Source organism: Wasmannia auropunctata, unplaced genomic scaffold (assembly GCF_000956235.1).
Source record: "Wasmannia auropunctata unplaced genomic scaffold, wasmannia.A_1.0 LD269731.1, whole genome shotgun sequence".
NCBI lineage: Eukaryota > Metazoa > Arthropoda > Insecta > Hymenoptera > Formicidae > Wasmannia > Wasmannia auropunctata.
In genome coordinates this window covers 380-1,674 of record NW_012093159.1, presented here as the reverse complement: position 1 = coordinate 1,674, position 1,295 = coordinate 380, and the positions used below count along the sequence as shown (strand labels likewise).

The 1,295-nt window shown below is 45.3% G+C and overlaps 1 protein-coding gene across 1 annotated transcript; it reads left to right on the top strand.

The window, feature by feature from the left end:
* Positions 1–182: 182 nt before the first annotated feature.
* LOC105462146 lies at positions 183–698 on the top strand (the record flags this gene model as incomplete). The annotated part of the gene is made up of 2 exons (XM_011708678.1): positions 183–387; positions 477–698. Coding segments are annotated over 2 exons (427 nt in total), but the record flags the coding sequence as incomplete, so codon positions are not given.
* Between the last annotated feature and the right edge of the window lie 597 nt (positions 699–1,295).

The window sequence follows — 1,295 nt, the reverse complement described above, 5'->3', positions numbered from 1 at the left end:
TCTAAAAAGGACTTTGCTGCAATCCTAATGTTTAATTTTAATCGAAATATAAAAGCGCAATTTTTTTTTTAGTTCTTAATGTATAAAAAAAACATAAAATAAGAGATCAAATCAACGTGAATTAATTGGCAAGTTTAGCAATTTATCATACCGCTAACAATAAGTCACATTTTATTCCACAGAAGCAGACGAAGCAGAGCGTACAGATGGGATTACAATACTCGGGGTGACAACGCCGACCATCAAAACGACGATCACGACGAAGACATGCATGACGACGAGAACGGTCAGACGAAGGCGATGGATCAGCCTAAGGCTGATTATTGGGCCGGCTATTACGATTTTCTCATAAACGAGGGAAGCTACAAATTCTGGGCAGTCTTTCAGGTAATCCTGGCAATCGAGCACCTGATTTCTATTCCAACGTAACCCATGATGACTTCGAATTCAAATACGTGTTGTCGCGTTTGCATCAGCTCGCGACCGCGGCTCTTCTGATCTACAGCGCTTTCGCGGCTCTCTACTACGCCAAAGTGAATCCGCCGACCACGGACGATTATTTCGACGATATACTCCGCCGGCGACGGCGACGAAGGAGACGCCGCTCGCTTCCGCCCGTGGCCCGTGACAGACCCTTCGCCGGACTCGACACCGTCACGTTTCAAAGGATAATCGAGGCCGCCGAGCGAGCACGTTGATTTTCGCTTCGATCTATCTCTTTAACAAAGAAAGAGTTACGCCGTACGCGGTAAATAGAAGTTAAATAACACAAGCGATCAAACACGTTCGAGCGGAGTCTTTGAAAGTGCGAGGAGAACGACGGGACGGTGAGCTGCGAAAACGCAATCGATTCCCTGTTTTGTGAAAACAGGTGGCTGCTTCTAATTAGCATGGAATTAGCGAGCGTAATGTAACACTTACATCTATAAGTTTCGAAAGTTACTTAAATTATTTACAGTGTATATAGCGTAGAGTGCAACGTGTGCATGTGTGTACGTGTGTTCGTGTTAATCCATAACTTCGGTAAGAAACATTTGTATGGAGATATTAAGATTAAGGTGTGTGTAAGATTAAAGAGAGAGAGAATCGGGAAGATTAATCGGATTATCGGAAATAATGAAAACAAAGCGACAGATAAATCATGCTGTCGCGCAAACGTTAGTCGAATGAAAGGTAGTTGATTAAACAATTCGGCGACGAACGCGTATACGCGTCGAACGTTCTCGGGCCTGGCCCGAAGAGAATAAGCCGTGGGGACCCGAAAGCCCGGGGGCCGGTCTGGCCATCCATCTGGC